The sequence below is a fragment of the Carassius auratus genome, chromosome 46 (assembly GCF_003368295.1).
Source record: "Carassius auratus strain Wakin chromosome 46, ASM336829v1, whole genome shotgun sequence".
NCBI lineage: Eukaryota > Metazoa > Chordata > Actinopteri > Cypriniformes > Cyprinidae > Carassius > Carassius auratus.
Genome location: NC_039288.1, coordinates 1,963,709 through 1,984,574, shown reverse-complemented (window position 1 = coordinate 1,984,574; position 20,866 = coordinate 1,963,709). Strand labels below are relative to the sequence as shown.

The 20,866-nt window shown below is 39.4% G+C and overlaps 1 protein-coding gene across 2 annotated transcripts in view; it reads right to left on the bottom strand.

Annotated features, from left to right (window-relative positions):
- The window catches only part of tcf25 (TCF25 ribosome quality control complex subunit), a 278,696-nt gene that overhangs the window by 187,172 nt on the left and 70,658 nt on the right, over nucleotides 1-20,866 (bottom strand). For both annotated transcript variants that reach the window (XM_026234236.1, XM_026234237.1), the window contains 3 exons: nucleotides 20,258-20,351; nucleotides 19,993-20,085; nucleotides 19,747-19,852 (listed from right to left, as the gene is read on the bottom strand). In XM_026234236.1, the coding sequence (XP_026090021.1) occupies nucleotides 19,747-19,852; nucleotides 19,993-20,085; nucleotides 20,258-20,351 (293 nt within the window). The remainder of the gene's footprint in view (nucleotides 1-19,746; nucleotides 19,853-19,992; nucleotides 20,086-20,257; nucleotides 20,352-20,866) is intronic.

Genomic DNA, 20,866 nt, shown 5'->3' with positions numbered 1-20,866 from the left:
TATTTTCGTTTGCTTTTTTTTAATTTTTTTTTTACATTTTTATAATTCATGTATAAATAGCATTTTATTACATTTAGAAATAATAACGACTGGCCTAATAATGTTATTATGTACAAACAGGATATATTTATTCCCTTCACTTTACAACAAATCCTTTAAATGTAACAAATAAATCAGAACAAAACAAGAATTAAAAATATAGAATTGTAATGGATAAATATAATTGCAGTATATAAAAATATAGGCTTAACTATAAACAAACAAAATAATAATAATAATAATAATTTAAAGCTAAGCATAAGGTAAGGTTGGGCTTTATCATTCTCTCACTCGGGAGAAATCCGTTTCCATATTCGTGATGTTGCCCATTTGAAGCTTAAGTATTATTCATGAAGTAAAATAGGCTTTGCTGTTCATGCGTGTTTCAGTATCGATGGAAAAAAAAATTCTTAATTAACAATATGTGGAGTAAATGGACCACTGCTAACGCTGAATGTCTGGTGAACGACTGCGGTTTCCAGTGAATATGTGCACGAGACACCAGCACAATCAAACAGCAGAAACAGAAAATACAAAATTGTTGGTCACACATAAGGCATAATTAAAAAATGCAAAGTGTTAGTAGTTTGAAAAAAATCAAGAATAAAAACAGAGTTAATAATAATTATTGCTAAATGCTGGACCGTTCCCAGTTCGCTCTGCATATAGAACATGAATTTTTTTTTTTAAACCAAGAATGAACTGAAATGAAAATGAAATGAAAACATTTAGCTTTTTATCCGTGTATATATATACATACACATATACAGTAGGTGGCCAGCCTTACTGGGGCTTACCGCTGCGCGTAACTGTAATTCAGTCGCGTGTTAAAATCATTCGCGAAACTACCGCCAGGTGGCGCAAAGGGACGGATTGCGAAATGAATGTAATTGTAAAATGAGATAAAAGGAGGAAGTAAAACAACAATAACATTATGATATAACATTGTAACATTTAAAAAAAAAACTGTTTTTTTTTTACAATTTGTTAATTTTTTAAATGTAGGATAGTCTTAGACTACAGTCTACTAAACAAAAATTAAAAGAAGACCTTAACACAAAGGATCATATGCATGCTATTTTTATTAAACAGTAAATAAATATTAGGCCTATATTATATATATATTAGCTAAATGTTTTAATTTCATTTTCATTTCGATTCATTCTTGGTTTTAAAAAATCTTCAGGTTCCATATGCAGAGCGAAATGGGTACGGTCCAGCATTTAGCAATAATTAATATTAACCAAAAATTAAGTATTATTTGTTTCAGCTGATCGTACTGGTGCTTCGCGCACATAATGGAAACAGAAGTCGTTCACCAGACATTCGGCGTGAGCACTTTGACATTGTTAATTATGATTTTTTTTTCATCAATACTGAAACGCACACAGCCTATTTACCTCATGAATAATAGTTAAGCTTCAAATGGGCAACATCACAAATATGGAAACGTTTGATTTCTCCCGATTGAGCCTATAGCCTATTTTTTTTCCTCTCACAAAATCTGATTTTTTTTTTTAGCGTTACATGTACAAACTGTCAATAGTCGCAGTATCAGTATTGAAGGAGAAGTGCTGGATTTTCTTTTTTTTTTTTTTTGCCCTGCAACTCACTTGAAGTTCAGATAAATGGAAACACCATACACTATGTAACAATCCTTAATTGAAGAAATGTGGCAAAATATCTCAAGAGAGAACCTCATATTATTAAATTCAAAAGTGCTTTCCATATTTGGGTCAAAATGGGCTACATTTGTGAACGCACATTTTCTGAAATGTTGCGCGTCAGGTCATGCGAGCCTGCATCTTAAACCCTCTGTCAAACTTTCTGCGTCCGCGAGTCCGCTATGGACCGCTAGGTAGGCGTGATGTAAAAATCGTCATTGGGGAGTGTGTGCAGAGGCTCTAGCAGAGGACCGCGCGGACAGGTGCGCGTGGTCAGTTGGCTTCAAAAGCAAAATTGCACATGTGCAGTCAAAGTGAAGAAGCTCATTGCTACTCGAACCTGTGCAATCCGTCAATAAAAGAATAGCCTATAAAGACAGCGATGTGCAATAATTCTGGGCAATTGCAGAGCTGGCCATCAGCCTGCGCATTCAGAAGTATAAATTGAAGAAGTCTGCGTCCGCGCTGGCCGTGTATGCGTCCGGATTGCTCATGCGGAAAGTATAACAGGCGTTACAATCGCAACTTCTTTGTGTTACTCCTTTCAAGCTGAATCTCACAAAATTGGTCAGCTCCCAACAGCATCAGGTGTTTTATTTATGGGGAGTAGAATTGTTTATTTTCAATGAATGTAATAGATTATATATCATAATAGTTAGGCTATAATATTATAAATCAGGTTGGTTTGTATTGCTGACGTAATATGTAAATTATATGCGTAGACTTAAACTTAGACCATAATGCGGCTCGCTGGAAAAAAAGGTTGAGAACCACTGATATAAAGGTTGCCGTCCCATTTTATACAGGAATTGTTCATTTTAAAAAAATCGAATTATATTGTTAGTTCTAATTATATTGTTAACACAAGTTCATTTAGAACTTTTTTTTTACTTATAAACTCCTGGTTTCTGGTGTTTGGATATGTAGGCTACTTCAATATAATGAGCTCCAAGTTTAAGAATAGTCCTAGACTTCTCGCTCTCTTTAACAGCATTAGCTCAATGCAGTGTTAATTTTGACACGAAATTTTAATTTAGTTTTAGTCTTAGTCTTTTGACTATAATTCTTTTTAGTTTTAGTCAAGTTTTAGTCATCTGATTTGTTTTAATTTTAGTCTTATTTTAGTCGACTAAAATTGCTTGGTATTTTAGTCGACTAAAATAAGACTAAAATCAATAACAGACTTACTAGACAATTTTTTAGAGCTGGTATAGGAAACAAACTTAACCAAAATATATAAAACACAAATTCAACTTTATTTCAACACAACTGTGTCTTTATTTCGATTCAAAAGCTTTTATGCAGCAACAAACACTGTCATGATAATGTAAACAATAACTAGCTGCCAATTGACCATCAATAAAAGAAAAATAATGTTAGGTCCAGGACCTTAAAGCTTACAGCTGAGCTGAACAATAAGTGCATACATTTAAAGTAAATATTTAATAAGTTGGGTGGATAAAAAAAGTAACAAGATTTTATAAGGTATTCATTTGTCTAGCAATATTGTAAATACTACAATAGTGCTAGATTAGTATGTATAATGATAGGATGTGAACATTCACGTTTCACATGACTAATATAGAAATATTTGTGATATTGTCAACAAGTAGAACATTATAAAATATACTAAACATTAGTATTAATCAAATGTATGTATCATAATATTACGTATTAGTATTGTGCTCTCATCTAACTTGAAGAAGGGGCTATTTTACAGTACTTTTCAGTTCGTAATATTTAATGCTACAACATTTAAGCACTGCAGTTTTCCAGTTTTGCTTAGCTCAATAAACAAAAGAACATCGTTGTGAAATTACATTTGAGAAAATGTCCAGGTGGCTCGTCTGTAAATGTCTTTTCAAATTGGTTGTGTTCTTGCCACAAATGATCGCTCCGCGTGCTTTACACTTTGTTTTGTTTTGTTCGTCGTCAAACGTGAAGTGAGCTGTGGACATTTTGTCGCTCTTTTAGACATCACCTCTTCGAATGCCGTCTTCCCGGGAGCTCATTTAAAAACTGAAAACCTTCGCTTCACGTCTCAATAAGTCAGGCTCCGATTGGTTCTCTTCTCTCATGCAGTCTCGCCTGTTCGGTTTTGCCGGTTATTTTGTTCCTTCCTCGCATCTCTCCCGTCTGCTGATTTGATTTTCGTCACAGTCTATTTTCGTCTCGTCCTTTATTCGTTGACGATAACGTCAATCAATTTAGTCATAGTTTTAGTCTCCATCAGTGCCTTCTTTTTTAGTTTTCGTTTCGTTGTCATCCGCAAAAATATATTCGTTACGAAAATAATGCCGAAAATATTTAGTCAACGAAATTAACACTGGCTCAATGATATACGTCTTCCTTCCATTAGAATGAATGTTTTCCTGCCTTGCTAAATGTTGGGCTCATGATCAATAAGTTCGCCTCAATCTGATTCAGTAAAGTCAAACCGCAGACAGTGAAGCCTCGGAGACCCGCCTGCTGTGAGGCGGGAACAGAGGACTCCGCTTGGTCTTAAAGCCTCCCACAAACATCCACGATCACAAATAACAATGATTTTCGTAAAATAATGATTAATTATTAATTGATGATTTGTTATCATCATTATGGTCTTGTGAAAATAATAATATGGGCTGCGAGAAAATTATGAAGTGTAGTGCAGGCATGTTTCAGCCGAGTAACACCGTGTTCCTCAGAGCCAAAACACAGACCGAATTCTGTTCAGCTGGAGGGGGTTGGGTTTTGGATAGTTATTCATGGCTTGTGGGGTCGAGATAAAGGTGTGAATTGCTCTTTCATATGGACAATGTCTTATGAGGCTTTCACTTGCTGAACCGGTTTATAATAGGACTGTTGTTTTGGTTATATTCACAGTGCTGGCTCTCTCTGATGAGAGAAATGCAACATTCACACATTACACTATTCCTTTTCGTTTAAAAACATTTCAAGCTTTCTGTAGATATATTTTTAATGTACCTATGTGAGACACCACGATATTATGTTAATTAAAAAATTATACATTCATTATCATGAAAAATTGAAGTGATGAGACGGCGCCTCCCTGTCATTAATGCACATTAATAATTTTTGCACAAACACTTTAATATCAGCTTCTTATCGCGAGTAAAATTCATGCCAATAGCCAACATATTTAGCTTGATCAAAAGGTTGACTGCAAGAGTCGAGCGGGATGTTAAGGGTTTGTCTGTTTCATTTACTGATTATTTTCGGGTTAAAGCATGATTTAAACAGATTCACACTCAATCGCTTTCGCAATAATGCGTTCAAACAAATGTAATCTTACAGTGCTACATTATCAGCATGCTATCTGATTTTGAAATCTTGAAGTTAATCGATCTGTTTAGATAAAATAACCGACAAAGATGTTTTTTCATCACAAACAATTTTCACAGCAGAAAGCAGCAAGTAAAGATTAGTTTGGCATGTGATATAGGGAAAAAAGTTTACACATAGCTTAAGCCACTTTGAAACTCTCCTGTTATTTTTTTTAATTATTATTATCATTTTATATGCTATGTTATGAACATAACATTTCATACATACTGAAATACTTTATTCACGGAGTGAAGGCGGAACGTGTTTCTGGTTTCAATAGCCGCATTTCCCCTGTCAGGCCAGTGCGAGCCAGGGCTTAAAGCGGGCAGGGCGGGGCTCATAGCAAAAAGTGAAACATTGATCATAAGCTATTGATTTAATTTATAAGGACTAAAAATTAATTACACATAAATACACTTATTTCCATTTTATTTATTTTTAACGCTTATGAAAATAGCCTGCTTATTCAGTTGAGTCTGTTTCTGTTTATTAGCCACAGTAGCCGTCACATTTAGAATGAATTATAATAGCTCTATTTTTATAAAAGCTCCCGAACAAAAACATTAGGCTATTATATTTTTTTTATGACGTGAGCTAAACTCTCGAGATGAGGCTTGTGACAGATAATACACATTACTAAATAAATACACGAGACTAAGAAGCTGACGTCTGATTTCCTCAAAAGGTCATATTTACCATGTTTACTATGGTAATGTTAATGCCTAGCGTGCACAGACTTTTGCATCGCTTATAAATATTTCTGCCTTGTATGGTGATTATAATACACATTGGATCAAGTTATTTCAAAGACTCGCTGCTGACTGAAAGTGAGTTTTGAGCTTGATTTATTTAAAAAAAGTGTTTAATGCTGGTGTTATAGCTGTTATTTTTCCGAAATGATCAGCAGCGCAGATTCTCTATTTTTATAAAAGCTCCCGAACAAAAATCATTATATTTTGATGATATGCAACGTGGAGCTAAACTCACGAATTGAGACGACAGATAAAATGTTACTTAATAAATACATAATTGTGATAGAGAATAAGAAGCTGACATCTGATTTATCCAAGCGGTCATATTTACCATGTTTACTATGGTAACGTTAATGTTTAGCGTGCATAGTCTTTTACATCGCTTCTAAATATTTCTGCCTTGTTTAGTGATTATAATCCACATCGGATCAAGTTATTTAAAACACTTGCTGCTAATTAAGAGTGAGTTTTGAGCTCAACTTATTTTAAAGTCTTTAATACTGGTGTTAAAGCTGTTATCTTTCTGAAATGATCCGCAGCGCAGACTTTAACATTACTCAAATTACTTTAGTTGTAAATTACTAAAGCTTTTTTTTTTTTTTTTTTTTTTACATCGTGTGAATGTTGTTGATTATAATGAGAGAACTTGAGTTTAATCGTGAGGACGTTTTATTAATTCTTTAGATTCAATTGCTAGAGTTTCAAAGATTTAATCGTGCTGGTTTAATTTTATTCGTTTCTTGTTTTAGGCAAATTAGGCCTAAATAATGCGAACGAAATTATACAGTGCTTCACATTTAAACATGCAACAATTTCTTAATCTTAATTTCTCAATTTCTGAATAATATAACGCATAATTAATATAATATAAATACTGCACACCTTTTAAATGTGTCCAATCTAAAATGTGGTTTAATACCATGTAGCTTAGAAAATATAAGCACAGACTCTTTCTCTTTCTAAGAAATGCACATAACTTAATAAATACCAAACTTTCATCTGTGAATATTAAATATTACATATATTAAATAATTAAACTATAGTGTTTTTCTTTCATTTTCAGTGACTGAAGCCATCAAATGTAACACATCAGCGAGGCAAAACTTTCGTCTATTTGCGAAAATGTGCTTTGATGCACTTGTTTGATAACTTGTAGTTGAAGCGCCACTCAGTGGTCAAAAGCTGCAAATGCACTTTATACCGCCGCCGCGGCGGTACCCGTGGCGTTAAAAGAGGCATTTTTGATTTCTACTTAGTGTATACAAACATACATACATACATACATGGGCCTTATATTTATTTACGAGTTTAATAACAATAGCATGCATATGATCCTTTGTGTAAAGGTCTTTTAATTTTTGATGAGTAGACTGTAGCCTAAAACAATCTTACGTTTTAAAATTAACTCACTGTAAATGTTTGAATATTTTTTAAAGACGTTACAATGTTATATCATAATGTTATTTTTGTTTTACTTCTTCCTTTTATCTCATTTTACAATTACATTCATTTCGCAATCCGTCCACCTGGCGGTAGTTTGAAATAAAGATTCCAAATAAACCTTGAGCATCTGTTGAGCATCTGTCCTGCTTTTTCATTTGTCCCTTTGCATTTTATGCAAAAGCAGTTTTTCTGTGGGACATGGTGGAGAATATGACGTGAGCGAGATGGTGCATGTGATTACCACAGAAAAAAAGCACGTCATCAAGAAACATGCTAATCAGTGCAATCGTTTTCCAAAAAAACAAATGACCCACAGGCTGACAAAGTTTCGGCAGCAGAAGTGATGAGGATTTATGCCGTACATCACACACATTCATATCGCTCTACCAACTGCAGTAACAAGATAGCCCCAATAATTTTTCCAGATTCTGAAACAGCTAAGAAAAAAGCTTTAGAAACTTTGGGTGATATTTTGGGTCAGGTAGTCTTAATCTTTTAGTCGGTGGGTTTAAAAAGAAATATAGGCAATATATTACAGAAAGCTTGAAATGTATACTTTTAAATGAAAATATTCAAACCAAAATAAATAGACTACTCTGATTATATAATCCATATGAAATGTGCATTTCTCTCTGGCTTTCATGGCGAGTCCGCATCGTCAACTTCATCTTAGCAGTGATACAGAAAACACCAGTTTATTACTAAACAATGAAATATCTCCTTTCTAATATAGACATTCATAATCATTACAGTTCTTTGTGGCAAGCTTTATGTGTGTGGTCATAACGCTTTTTGTCATGTAGGCTATAATCATGTAGGCCTATTTAAGTAATGAAATTAATATAAAGGGGCGACGCATTTACTACTTGTAAAAAATGTGGGTCAGGTACAATATTTTCTTTTTCTGTTGTCCGAGTTTCGGGAGGGTTAGTTGAAAACATTGGTCGGGTGCGGGTTGTTTATACATTGACCCGCGCATCACTGACTATATATATATATATATATATATATATATATATATATATATATATATATATACATACATGCATACATACACACACACACGCACACAGTGGGTACGGAAAGTTTTCAGACCCCCTTAAAATTTTCACTCTTTGTTATATTGCAGCCATTTGCATAAATATATTTAAGTTCATTTTTCAGAATTGCTGACATTTTTGCAGATTTATTAAAAAAGAAAAACTGAAATATCACATGGTCCTAGGTATTCAGACCCTCTGCTGTGACACTCAAATATTTAACTCAGGCGATGTTCATTTCTTCTGATCATCCTTGAGATGGCTCTACACCTTCATTTGAGTCCAGCTGTGCTTGATTATAATGATTGGACTTGATTTGGAAAACCACACACCTGTCTATATATGGCCATACAGCTCACAGTGCATGTCAGAGTAAATGAGAATCATTAGGTCAAAGGAACTGCCTGAAGAGCTCAGAGACAGAATTGTGGTAAGGCACAGATCTGGCCAAGGTAACAAAAAAATTCTGCTGCACTAAAGGTTCCTAAGAGCACAGTGGCCTCCATAATCCTTAAATGGAAGACATTTGGGACGACCAGAACCCTTCATAGAGCTGGCCGTCCGGCCAAACTGAGCTATCGGGGGAGAAGAGCCTTGGTGAGAGAGGTAAAGAAGAACCCAAAGATCACTGTGGCTGAGCTCCAGAGATGCAGTCGGGAGATGGGAGAAAGTTGTAGAAAGTCAACCATCACTGCAGCCCTCCACCAGTCGGGGCTTTATGGCAGAGCGGCCCGACGGAAGCCTCTCCTCAATGCAAGACACGTGAAAGCCCACATGGAGTTTGCTAAAAAAAACACCTGAAGGACTCTGGTCTGATGAGACCAAGATAGAACTTTTAGGCCTTAATTCTAAGTGGTATGTGTGGAGAAATTTGGCATTGTTCATCACCTGTCCAATACAGTCCCAACAGTGAAGCATTGTGGTGGGGGTGTTTTTCAGCTGCAGGGACAGGACGACTGGTTGCAATCGATGGGAAAGATGAATGCGGCCAAGTACAAGGGTATCCTGGACGAAAACCTTCTCCAGAGTGCTCAGGACCTCAGAGGTTTACCTTCCAATAAGACAATGACCCTAAGCACACAGCTAAAATAATGAAGGAGTGGCTTCACAACAACTCCGTGACTTTTCTTGAATGGCCCAGCCAGAGCCCTGACTTAAACCAAATTGAGCATCTCTGGATAGACCTGAAAATGGCTGTCCACCAACGTTTGCCATCCAACCTGATAGACCTGGAGAGGATCTGCAAGGAGGAATGACAGAGGATCCCCAAATCCAGGTGTGAAAAACGTGTTGCATCTTTCCCAAAAAGACTCATGGCCATATTAAATCAAAAGGGTGCTTTTACTAAATACTGAGCAAAGGGTCTGAATACTTAGGACCATGTGATATTTAAGTTTTTCTTCTAGGTCTTAATTTTTTCTCTTTTTTTGTGATCAACATTTATAATTATTATTAGGAAATAATGGAGCAAATGTCTTTAAAGTAATTTGAAGGGGGCAGAGTGGTAACATAGAAAAGGAAATATGTTCATTTTGATTGTATTAATTCTACCTTGAAGAGATGTTTTTAGATTCCTCCATCTATGAATGTCTGATTTTATTTTGCTTAGCGTAGTTGAAGTTGTCTCTATTAATTTTATGTATGTTTTTATAGATCTTAATGCCCAAATAAGAGAGCTTTTGGACTGAATATAGATGGGAACAGGAACATGTGTGTGTACATTATTTAAAGGCATAAGTGCAGATTTCATCCAATTAATTTTGCAGCCTGACAGGCTGCTAAAATGATCAAATTCCTTAATAATTGGGTGAATGGAGGTGTCAAAGTTATCTGAGAACAAAATTATATCATCTGCATACAGAGATATAATATGATTATGATGACCAATTTCCATAAAGGAAGCCGTAGATTGCCTAATGGCTTGCGCTAGAGGTTCCAGAGACAGACAAAACAAAAGTGGCAAGAGTGGACACCCCTGTCTTGCTCACAGGATGGCTGCCAGCCCAGCACCGCTGCGCAGAATGGCAGCCAGCCCAGCACCACTGCCCATGATGGCCGCCAGCCCAGCTCCACGAGGCAAGATGGACCCCAGCCCAGCTGCACAGGACAAGGTGGCCGCCAGCCCAGCGTCACGACGCAAGATGGCCACCAGCCCAGCGCCACGGAGCAAGATGGCCAGCCCAGCGCCACGGAGCAAGATGGCCGGCCCAGCGCCACAGCACAAGATGGCCGGCCCAGCGCCACTGCCCAAAATGTCCACCGGTCCAGCGCCACGGCCCAGGATTTGCCGTCGGTCCAGAGTCATGGCACAAGATGGCTGCTTGTCCAGCGCCTCTGCACAAAATGACAGCCACAGTTGACCCTCCAGAGTCGAGTCAGGTTCCCGTTGACCCTCCAGTCGAGTCAGGTTCCCGTTGACCCTCCAGAGTCGAGTCAGGTTCCCGTTGACCCTCCAGAGTCGAGTCAGGTTCCCGTTGACCCTCCAAAGTCGAGTCAGGTGCTCGTGGACCCTCCAGAGTCGAGTCAGGTGCTAGTGGACCCTCCAGAGTCGAGTCAGGTGCTCAGTGACCCTCCAGAGTCAGTGTTAGTCACCGTTGACCTTCCTGAGTCAGGGCTAGTCACCCTTGACCTTCCAGAGTCAGGGCTAGTCACCGTTGACCCTCCAGAGTCAGGGCTAGTCACCGTTGACCTTCCAGAGTCAGGGCTAGTCACCCTTGACCTTCCAGAGTCAGGGCTAGTCACCGTTGACCTTGCAGAGTCAGGGCTAGTCCCCGTTGACACTCCGGAGTCAAGTCAAGTCACCGGTGAATTTCAATGACAAGGGCAAGTCACCAATGATCTTCATGGGCAAAGTCCAGTCTCCAGTATTCTTCATGAACAACGTCAAGTCACCAGTGTTCTTCATGGACAAGGTCAAGTCTCCAACTATCTTCATGGGCAAAGGCAAGTCACCATTGATCTTCATGAACAAATGCAAGTCACCAATGATCTTCATGAACAAATGCAAGTCACCAATGATCTTAATGAGCAGAGTCAGACCACCAATGATCTTCATGAGCAGAGTCAAGTCAGCATTGATCTTCTCCAGTCTAAGTTCAGTCTAAACACCATGGGATTACCAGAGTCTCTACACATCTCTGTGGAACTACCAGAGCCTCCCAACGTCTCTGCTGAACTACCAGAGCCTCTCCACGTCTCTGCTGAACTACCAGAGCCTCTCCACGTCTCCTCATCTCAGCGTCAAGTCAGCATTGATCTTCTCCAGTCTAAGTTCAGTCTAAACACCATGGGATTACCAGAGTCTCTACACATCTCTGTGGAACTACCAGAGCCTCCCAACGTCTCTGCTGAACTACCAGAGCCTCTCCACGTCTCTGCTGAACTACCAGAGCCTCTCCACGTCTCCTCATCTCAGCTGAACTACCAGAGTCTCTCCTCCCCTCTGCGCAACTTCCAGAGCCTCGTCACATCTCAACCGAACTCTCTGAGCGCTCGACTGACCCTGTCGTGGCCACGGAGGCTACCCTTAACTTGTTCATGTTCTCCATTTCAGACTTGTCTAACCAGGCTTGCTCTCCTGTGTCATTGATCCCACTGTGGTGGTCTTCTGCACCGCCCTGGTGGGCTTCTGTCTCGACCACACGGATGTGGTGGGGTGCTGCGCCGCCCTGGTGGGCTTCTGTCTCGACCGCAGGGATGTAGTGGTCTTCTGCGCCGCCCTGGTGGGCTTCTGTCTCGACCGCACGGATGTGGTGGTCTTCTGCTCTGCCCTGGTGGGCTTCACGTTATGTCCTTCCTGGACTTGTGTTTTTTTTTTTTTGGTTTTTGCTCCTTTTCTGTCTGTTTCCATCTATGGACCTGGCCCTCCGTCCCTCCCCTTGATCCTCCGCCGGTCCACCTCCCTCCTGGGATCCTTGTCTTTGTCTTTCTCTCTGTTTCTCTATAAGGACCTGGCCCTCCGTCCCTCCCCCTGATCCTAAGCTGGTCCACCTCCTTCCTGGGCTCGTTTTTGTGTTTGCACTTCTTGTCCCCGTTTCCCCATTTTACCTGGTCCTCCGCCGCTCCACCTCCCTCCTAGTATCTTTATTCTTTCGTCTCTTCTTGGGTTCGGGTGGAGCATCTGGTAGCTGCTCCATGGAGGAGGGGGTAATGTCACGCTGTCTGGTCTCTGTTTCCCTGGGTGTCCACTAGTGGGCTCACTTCCCCTTAGGCACCTCACTGTAGGCACTACAATTCCCACTAGCCTTGTCCATTCATCACAGTAATTGCACTCCTGTTAATTGCACCAGGTGCCTTCACTTATTAGTCATTAGCCTCCCAATATTAACCAGTCTTTTCCTGTTGTCTGCATGGAGTCCTTTCCTTCCAATTCCTTCCGTACCCAGTCTTCTCGTCTTCCGAGTTCCTCACATTCCGAGTTCCTGTTCCCTTCCTGTTCCTTCTTTGTTTGTTTATTTGGACTGAATTCTGGATTTGACCCCGGCTTGTTGGATTACGATTTGGATTATCCTAAATAAACCTTAATGCAATTGGATCTCTCTTTCACTGTGTTTCACTGGTTCCCGAACGTCACACATATACAGCTAAGATCTGTCTTAAAATATGAACGTGCTAGTATAAGACATAACAGAAGCGTGTTTACATCCTGCAAATTACAGTACAGATGTCCCAAAGCTGTTGTTCTATCAAAGATTAGGAATATGTCTGTAAAGGGGAGGGGGTGGGAAAACCTATATACAAAAACACAGACCACACAGGCAAAAATCCGTAGGTCTGTAAGAACATAAATATTGCCTGATACGTGACCAATCCACCACAACACATGGCAATAGAATCAGATAAACCCACACAATCTTAACACATAAAATGAATACATTTGTCACCTCTTACTGGGTAAAGAAGGCTAATTTTGCGTACTTGTTTTTAGATCGTACTTGTAATGAGGACCCGGAGTTTGACCATTGCTACATAACTTGTTAGGCTAAGATTATTCCACCATGTCCACTAAATTGCCTTCTCTAGCGTGATGCGGATCGCCATCGTTGTTTTCCTTGGTCGGGTTTGAGGCTGCATCAGTAGCACCGCCGTCTCGCCGTACAGGTGTAAAGGTGGACCTCCGTGGAAGAAAGTTGATAAAATCTTCGGTGGCCTGGGGTGGGGGTTGGGGTGGTATTATGAGTCGAACATCTTCCTTTCGCCTTTCTACTGCAGTTTTATCCGCGCAAAATAAATTAGGAATGGTTCAAGGCCCATGCCCTTAGCTTTCTTCATGGTAGAACTGAAGCTCTTTGTGGTTGTCGCTGGACTATAATCTGGGAAGAACAGGATCGTGTCGGCTGTTGGCACAGAAGAATGAGCGAGAGGCGTGAGAAAGTGAACGGATGATGCGCGCGCACCATTAGCAGCGTACTTCACTGGATGAACTTGAAGTGCCCCGTTAAGAATACCCGATCTGTCTTGCCAATGCAGTGATCTGAAGATGAGGGTGCACAGCTTGTTGGAGTTAGCCTCTCCTCCATCATGCACACGATGTGCCCCTTCAATGTTAATGTCTCGGCCCACCAATGAGGGTATCCACTTGAGAAGATCATCTTTCAGGTAGCCAAATAACATCCGACCCCTCCACTCTTTCTGGTAAGCAAACCAGCCTTACATAATTTTTTCGTCCCCTGTCCTCCAGGTCTGTCAACTTTGTAGTGAGCTGGTCTAGCTGTGTCTTTAGTTCAATAACAGATTGCCTGTCCTATCGTGCAGCCACCTGAACAGATTCCACACAGTCTTGAGTCCATTTATTAGATTTGGCTACCTTCTGAAGTTCACTGTTGATCTCCTTCACAGTTTCATTAGTCTTTTTGATTTCAGTTCGCAGTCACGTAGTGCTGGGACCAGAATGGAGTCCACAGCTTCCCTGACAGCGGAGGTGATTTTAACACGCGACTACCTTGGTTCACGCCATAGCCCTGCGGTGGTGGTACACACGGCAATATTACTCATTCTGGTTGTCCACCTACTGTATGTGCTGTTCATATGGCAGAATTGACAATAAAGTAGACTTTGACACACACTGTCAATTTAAATCTAGATTACAGACCCATCTCTTTAACCTGGCTTACACAATACACTCACACATTTCTAAAATTCAAATCAATTAAAGGATTCTTAGGCTACACTAATTAGGTCTACCTGAACCGGGAACTCTTCCCATAACACTCAATGTATTTGCTATATCGTTAGAAGAAAGAATCTACGCTAATATTAGTCTGTTTCTCTCTTACTCTGAGGTCACCGTAGCCACCAGAACCAGTCTGTATCCAGATCAGATGGTCACTGCAGTCACCCGGATCTAGTACATATACAGCCCAGATGGTGGATCAGCACCTAGAGAGGACCTCTACATCCCTAAATATCAGCAGAGACCAGGAGAACTAGATGACGCCAGAGACAGATCCACAGTCAAGACTTTGTCTCCTAGATGGCCACCAGGACAAGACCAGAGGAAACCAATGGTTATTCTGCACAATCTGACTTTGTTTCAGCCTGGAATTGAACTTCTGGTTTCATCTTGCAAGAGGAGAACTGCCAGGAGTTTTGGCTCCTTGCCGCTGTCTCTTCCGGCTTGCTTAGTTGGGGACACTTAATTTCCAGATATATAATCTATTAATCAATTAGATTGATTGCAAAGATACTATTTAAACTGAATTTTGCTGGATTATGACATCACAATTCAATGATGATCTGCCTTTTTGCATTATTGAAACACTATTTTCTTATTTAATGCTTTTCAATTGCTTTGACACAATCTGTATTGTTAAAAGCGCTACATCAATAAAGGTGACTTGACATCGTCCTCAGTAATTTGCTCCTTACACCATGTCTACAACGGGCCCAACAGCAGTTGTGTGGCGCCGCTTTAGCTAAAGACTGTCTACACTGGACGCGACAAAAGCGACCATTGAAAATCATTTGAACTTGTGTCAGCACATCATAAATAGAATGCGGCAGCAGTTTACTGTCGGGGATTTGAAGTGTCACGCTGTGCTGCGCTTAATTATAATGAGTTCTATTGACTGATCTATATATAATAAATCTCTATTACAGACCAGTGGTTCAATATTTTTTTGTTGCATCACACCGCTCACATCCGGTGTAAACATGGTTTTAGGAAACGTTAGTTGTTTACCCTTATAAGGACTCATGCTTTGGGCACACCCCCTAAACCAACCACCACCACCCCCCAGCTTGCCCCTGCAGATGTCAATGCCCATCACGATGTTTCACTGTAACCATCATCCGATGTCAAATTTGTAGACATCACCCAACTCCAACCTCTACAGAACGCCACAAAACCAAGAAAAAAAGATAAAAGAAAACCCATTTAAAGTAAATAAGAAGCGTTAATTCCGATTCCCAGTGTAACAACAATGAGTAGTGCATAATAATTAACTCAAATGATATATAGGGAATTTGAATAATTAATCAGGAATATGATTAATATATACCTCAGATGACAGTTACATTAAATTTTATTGATTATGAAAAATAGCTCAATTGCCTATACCAATAACTAATCACAGGGCACTGTAATTTACTCATTAATATGTCAATATTCCATTCTTCATATCAATTGTTGTGATATCCCTTACTGTAAATTACTGCAAATCAAACAGTGGTTTGTCCAGCAAACCAGATTGACCTATCAATTTTCAATAAAGTTATCACTTCTTATAATTCAAGGAAAAACATTCTCTGGCCATGAAAACATTATCCTATCCTTATGATAAATTTAGTTTCTAAATTTAAAGCTTGTAGCTGAAGTTCAGACATCTCAGTGACTCGTAATGTGAGCGGGTGGTGGAGACAAGGATCATGGATATATGGGTTTTTAATAATTGGCTAATAATACATCGAAACTACAAATCACATAGAGTAAATATGCGTACGACAATACAGACAGTAAACTTTATACAAGACATAACGGGATCCAAATAAGGGAGTGAGAGAGAGAGAGAGAGAGAGAGAGAGAGAAAATAGAATGAGCTCAGGTATGAAAATCAAAGTCAGTAAACCTTAGCAGCCAACACCAATCAAATCACAGCAACACTTTAAAGCAGCATTTAAATCTCCATAGAAAAGTGATACTTGCAAAGTGTCCAATGTGCGTGAGCTGGAGACCAACGCGCGCTGGATCTTTTGAAAACAGCGTGCGCTTTTGATCTTGGTGTGAGCGTGGAGCCACGTGGTCCTTTGTGGCAAGGGGTGTTCGTTCATCTTCCGGCTGTTGCGGGATCGCGCGGTATTTGAAAGGTTTAACAAGCAATGTTCAAGAATTCGTCTTCCTTGTGTGGAGAGGCGAATAGTTGAATAAACTTAGTAAAGAAAAGAAAACAACACAAAAAAACGAAAGCTTCCGAAGGAGCCATGATAATGGCTTCCCCCTCTCAGTCCCTGTGCTGAGGGGGACGGCGATATGAGCGCGGCCCAAGGTTGCGCATGGGCCTCGCGGGAGCGATGTTGGTCGCAGCGTGTGTGAGAAGGAAGCGAGTCAGCGTGAGAAGAGAAGAGGCGGGCCTTGTTCGGTCGACTCTTATAGCTTGAGATAGTTCACGCCTCTGTTCGCGTGAACAACCAATGAACGTCCGCGATCTGCAGCGGGAAAAAGTTCCTTTGTCTCTGTGGAAACAACCCCCTAATGATTTAGGGCTTGTCAGATTTCAATAGGGATATTCTAGCAAGTTCGTAATTCCAAAATAATAAATTTTTCATTACTTTGCTTTAGATAAGTGGGTCTGTCAAAGCATGACGATTACAAGGACACCAAACAGTACATATATATAACTGATAGAAACACGAAGTTACATTCAAATGCAGAATTACACACATTTAAAGATTAACACACGCTAATAAATTGCAGATAGTCCCAATTTATATGGGAAACATCTAATTTACCAAAAAGAACAATACTATATACCTTGAGACCACATTGAATAAGTAATAGTTTAGGATACATTGAGAAAAAGGTAACAGTGAATGTTTCTTTCCTGTCCTGTCGCCCCTTGGGGTCATAAAGTTTTATGAAGCTGCCAAGGAGTGGGGGTTACATAAACATGACTATTTGAGAAAGAGTTAGACTGAGGAGAACATTTCCACTTACAAGTCAGCACTTTAACCATTTACCCAGGATTAACCATTTTTATGCAATACACAAACATTAAAAATACATATTAATAAGGACTTACAAAAGTAAGGAACTTTAATAAAGGTTTCTTTTTGGGTGTGTGAGTTAAGGAATTTGGTTGAGGGTTGCGTATCTCCTTTGAGGCTCGCACGGGTATCGTAAATGTTTTAAGTCCAGCCAGGCTGGCGCCAGGCCAGGCATTTAGTGCAAAAAGGTTTCATTTGTATGCCTGAATTTAACCCATGAATCGATGACCTGCATATCTGTTACACCAGTGTGGATGCCCCGTAACAGTCACCTGATTTAGATAAACTCCACATCTGTTCATAACTTCTCAAACCTCAGTTGGCCAGATTTTGGACAGGCCAACAACCCATGGAGGATAACACCCCCAAGGAGGCTTGATCAAGCCCTGGAAATGACACCTATGTAAGAGGGGCAAGGTCAAAACCACTGCTAAACCAGAAGAACTTTAGGAATTGATAGAAATTTACCTTGACGAACCTCAAACATTTTGAGAGAATTTTTTGTGGACTGATGAGTTGAAACTATAACTGTTTGAAACATGGAGTCTTTATACATCGGTCATAATCCATCACCAAATTCTAAAAATGTTGTAAAAAAAATAACCCATACCTACGATCAAGTATAGTGGTGGCAGTGTGCTGCTGGAAGGATCTTTTGCTGTATAAGGGCCTGGGCAACTTTTTTGAGAGAATAATTGAGGGAAACAAACTCTGCTCTCTACCAGAATATCCATATTCATGGCCCATATTCATAAAGATTCTAAGAATCCTTTCGGAAAGCTCTTAATTTAGCTTAAAAACTTTGACGTAGGAGTCTTATCTTAAGAGCGATTCGGGACCGATCTGAGAGCAACTCTGAGTAGGGAAAAGACAAAAACTTTCATCTTAGTGAAGAGGCAGGGTTGACCCCATTGCTATGTATGACACAATCTTTTGAAGACTGTGATTGGTTGGTTGTCCAAGAAAGAAAAAAATAATTGAGTGATTTTAAGTATAGGGTCTATTCTAATTCTCACTTTGAATTTACATGCGTAATTTTTCCTATTTGACCTTTCTCTCTCTCTCTCACTCACACACACACACACACACACACACACACATTATATGTGTGTATATAAATCCTTTTTTTTATTTACCATGCTTTTAATTTCCTAAAAGGTATTTGATTGGCTTAGAATGATAAAAATTGTTCCACTCTTTCCAAGTGATTGCTGTCCTATTTAAGTGGCGGTTTGAATGTTGGTTTTAATGTATCAAACATGGAATCAAAACCAAGAAGGTCGAGAAAGCCAAACAAAAATTAAAACATTAAAAAAAAAAAAAAAATACAAAGCCTATTCCAGAGGAACGGTGTTTACTGTTAGCCCAGTTAGTGCATGAACACAAGGCCATTCTTAAAGGAAAATTCAGACCGGGTGTCACAGCAAGGGACAAGCAGCAGACATGGGAGCGTATAGCACAAACTATTAACGGTTCATTACCCCTGCTTGTGCACACCTATAAGGCTGCTATATTCATAAATGCAGTTTTTTGAGCCTGCAAGATGGGAATGTCCAGTGGAAACGAAATGAACTGCGACACAATAAGATGTTCTGAAAGTGCTGTAATTGTTTGTGGGATCACTCTGCTTACAGAAGGTTGTGACAGACCCAAATCATCACTATTGCATTTTCCCAGTTGCCAAATATCGTAATGTAGTGATTACTTTAATTTCTGGCGCTATGGCATTTCTGCGCTGTGTCGGAGATGTTAGCACGTCTCTAATAATACCAGTCACAAACATGATGCCTGTACGATCTAATCTATAGCGTCTTATTAACTCACTATCATTCAATGTCTGCAACACATTTCTTCTGTCTCTTCGTCTTTCTACCACTTTCTCCTCTGCTAAAGAAACTCTTAAGCCTCTTAAAAGCCCTCGTCTGTGCTCCTAACAAGTTTGACCTTAAGACCTCTTTTAAGGGTTAAGATGCTTTCTGAATTACTTTTTTCTTTACTATGAAATTTTCTTTAATTTTAAGAGTAAATGCCCAGCTTTCTAAGAATTTTCTTAGAATTTTGTCACTAGGAGCTACGTTTTGCCTTAAGACTCTTTATGAATACGGCCCAGGTCTTCGGTTTAAGTTGAAAGTTTAAGTGCAACAGGATTATGCAGTAAGACAATGATCTACAGCATAGCAGCAAGTCAACCTCTGCAAAATGAAAGTTGTAGAGTGGCCTAATCAAATTCCTGACTAGAAACAAACTAAAATGTTGTGGCAGATCAGTATGTTATTTCTTTACCTCCCATTCTTCAAAGAGTCGGATGAGGGTGGTGTACTCGCGACAGCGCAGGCACAGGAAGTCAAAGATCAGCAGCATGCAGAGAGGGTCATTATCTGGATCCAGACTGGAAGAATATTCAAAGTAAAAAAAAAAAAATTACATTTCATTTTTTACCAATACATCTGGCTGACTGACCAAGGATGATGGATTTTGTCTTATGAATGTGATAATTTTTTTTTAAATTCATTTGATGTAGGCTTGTACCTCAGAATCAGTTTGCAGTACTCCAAAGCTGTACGTGGACAACCTCTCTTCTCCAGAAATGTCATATGCTTGAACAAAACTAAATAAAAGGCCCTGTAGATACAGAAGAGAGTGAGAGATTTCATTAAAAAGTATGCTTTCTTCTGTGCTCCAAATAAAAAAACAACAATGAATACTAACAATATAGATGTAAATACCAACAAGTATTAGTGGTTAATCTTTCTGGGCACCTGTAACATGATAATGACTGTAATGAAGGTCTCACCTGTTTTCTGGTCTACAGTAGTCCAGTCGACACGTGCCTGACGTCAGGCTGAACACAGGGTGGAATGCACACTCAAAACTATATAAAGCCCTTTCTGCAGAGATGAACAAAACAAACAAATACTGTATATTCCCTTACATGTTAACACATGAAAAAATTCTGATGATTTCTACTTACAGCTTATCAAAATTAAAAATTCAGTATCTGAAAAATGTGAATATTTTCTCAAAGATCAAACCAAAAAAGATTTACAAAACAGAAATGTTCAAGATCTTCAAAGTAGGTTTAATTATGTATTGAAAACTTGGTTGGGGCTCCTTTTGTAAGAATTACTGCTTCAACGCGGCATGTCATGAAGGTGACCAGTCTGTGGCACTGCTGAGGAGTTATTGAATCATAGGTTGCTTTGATCGTGGCCTTCAGCTCCTCTGTATTGTTTGTCAGATGTTACTTATCTTCCTCTTCACAATACCCCATATATTCTCTGTGAGGTTCAGGTCAGGTGAGTTGGCTGGTTAATCAAGCACAGTAATACCACTGTCATTAAACCACTTGGAAGTGGTTTTGGCACTGTGGGTAGATGCAAAAGTCCTGCTGCAAAATGAAATC